The sequence below is a fragment of the Frankliniella occidentalis genome, unplaced genomic scaffold (assembly GCF_000697945.3).
Source record: "Frankliniella occidentalis isolate FOCC.00 unplaced genomic scaffold, Focc_3.1 Scaffold13, whole genome shotgun sequence".
Taxonomy (NCBI): domain Eukaryota; kingdom Metazoa; phylum Arthropoda; class Insecta; order Thysanoptera; family Thripidae; genus Frankliniella; species Frankliniella occidentalis.
Window position 1 is genome coordinate 1,491,179 of NW_026267143.1, and position 2,231 is coordinate 1,493,409.

At 62.8% G+C, this 2,231-nt stretch overlaps 1 protein-coding gene across 2 annotated transcripts in view; it reads left to right on the forward strand.

Annotated features, from left to right (window-relative positions):
* Window positions 1-117: 117 nt before the first annotated feature.
* The window catches only part of LOC113217604 (cholinesterase), a 26,918-nt gene continuing 24,804 nt past the window's right edge, over window positions 118-2,231 (forward strand). The window contains exon 1 of one of the 2 annotated variants that reach the window (XM_026437565.2): window positions 118-1,031. In XM_026437565.2, coding sequence (XP_026293350.1) covers window positions 699-1,031 — 333 coding nt within the window. In that variant the 5' untranslated portion in view covers window positions 118-698. The remainder of the gene's footprint in view (window positions 1,032-2,231) is intronic. The other variant, XM_026437564.2, reaches the window with a different exon arrangement.

Genomic DNA, 2,231 nt, shown 5'->3' on the forward strand with positions numbered 1-2,231 from the left:
GGGGGGTGCTCGGCTGGCGGTGCGGTCGAGTCGCCTCGCTGCTGGCTGGAGCTCGCCTGAGAACCCCACGCCGCGCCACGCCGCGCCGCACCCGTACCCGCGGAGTAGCCGGCGGGCCCAGCCCAGCCCAGTCAGTTAGTCAGCCAGTCGTAGTTTAGGCCTTGAGCGCGCCGGACCGCTGCTGCAGGCGAGGCGTGACGTGTGACGCTGCGAGCCGCGTCGTCGTCCACCTCAGCGCCTCGTCGCGTCCCGCCGCGACACCCGAGCAGGGCGCGGCATGTGCGCGCGTGTGTGAGTGTGGGTGTGAGTGCAGCGAGCAGAGCAGGTGGATTCCGCAGTGCTCTCGGCCCGGCCCGTGGCCGTCGAGGAGCTTCGACCAAGTGCATCGACCCACCAGGTGCCAGCGCCAGCCAGCGCGGGCCCGCCCCGCCAGCGCAGCACGCAGCAGTATCTTATCGCATCAGGGACCCCGACAACGGGCTGACCGACGGCGTCCGCGGCGTGGAGCAGGAGGACTGAGGACGGCACAAGGCAGAAGGCACGACGGCAGGAGGGCGTTGTCTTGAGCGCCAGGCGGGCTGACCGCCAGCCAGGCAGGCAGGCAGGCAGGGAGGCAGGCAGGCGGGGAGCTCGGCAGGGCCCGCCGCGGTGAGGTGGTGGGGGCCAGCAGGAGAAAGGAGCAAATCAAAACATCCAAGATGGCGGCGGTAAGCGCCGCCGCGGTCGTCGCCGCCCTGGTGTCCGTCGTCCTGGACGCGGCCGCCGTGTTCGGCCAGGTGCTCCCGGGCGGGCCGCCGCCGGGACTCAACAGGGGCGGCGTCTACGTGCCACCCAACCCCGGCGACGCCAACTACAGGACCTACATCTACAACGACCGACGCTACGGCTCGGCATTCCCGGCTAACTACAATCCCTACGACCCCTACGCACGGGACCCGTTCCCCAACCGGAACCCCTTCGACAACCAGAACCCCCAGGGCGTGTACAACCCCAACTACTTCAACCCGGACCCCAACAACCCCAATCAGCCGGTGAGTAGAGCTAGTTGTCGCACTCGGCACGTGTTGTTCATACTACGATACTTGTCGGAAATGAAGTACCTATCCCAGGTGGCAGAAACCTGTGCGCTTATATGGCTATATCATACCGCACGCTGCCAAGCGGGCGGGCCTGCCTATCAAGCCCCTTGGGGATCATTCAGAAAGTACGCCCGTCATTCGCCGTCAGGAACCTGTCAAGTTTAGCCCCCTGCAAGCTCTCAAAGCGCCTGGCAGGTAGACAACTTCTTGCCTGCAGTGCATGTGTGTATTGCGGGGTGGCCTACCTTGAGTCTCGCAGGCGCCGAGCCTTCGAAATTTGCCCAATGATTCTGTGAAAACAGACGTACTTTCTGACTTGACTTGGCTAACCGCGAGGTCCGAGGTTTTTGATCCGACCGAACGATCCCTGAACCATGGCGCGTTAGGCGCTGAGCGAGGGGACGACCCCCCCCCCCCCCCCCGTACGCCGGGATGCGGTGCAGTAGAACTGCAGGAGTGCGCTGAGTCAATCATTTAAGTCAAGTCCTCAACTTGTTCGAGTCGTCTCGCGTCTGGCTCCGGACTGCTGACTAGTGACCAAGCTCACTAAGGAGTGAGCTAGTAAACTTTTCCTTGGCCGTCGTCACTAGTATAAAAAGTAACTGTCAAACTAAGGCAAAGTTTGGCGGGCTAAAATATGAATGCATTTCGCCTGTTTTCAGCCCTTAAAAGTTTCCTATATTGGTGGCGTTTATACGACAAGCCCGCATCACAGAAAGTGAGCCTAAAATGTCACCCACAAGATGGTGTACCGAGTGCTTTCTTTGCTCGCACAAGTCTATGCGGGTTTGCCCAATTTGTTTTTCGTTTCTGTGCGAGCGGCACGAGGCAGAGGGGAGTGGTCGCGGGGAGTAGAGTCGCTTCTGAACTGAGCTCGCTCCGCCGTTGTCTCATCAGAGGAAGACTCGAGCCGAGAACTCTACTCGCCCTCACTCGGCGGGGCGCCGCCACCGCCGCTCGTACAAATTTCGGCAAATTAGCGCGAAAAAGGGCCCACCCACTCGGGTCGGTGGCGCGTGGGTGCGAGGCCGTGGCGCTGGCGCGGTCCTTCCCAATCCTCGCGAGCGCGGGGGGGAGAGGCCACAAGTGGGTCAACCTTATCGCCCGAGGTTGCCCAGGAGATGTGCGGCGCGGCGCCTGCCGGGGGCTCAG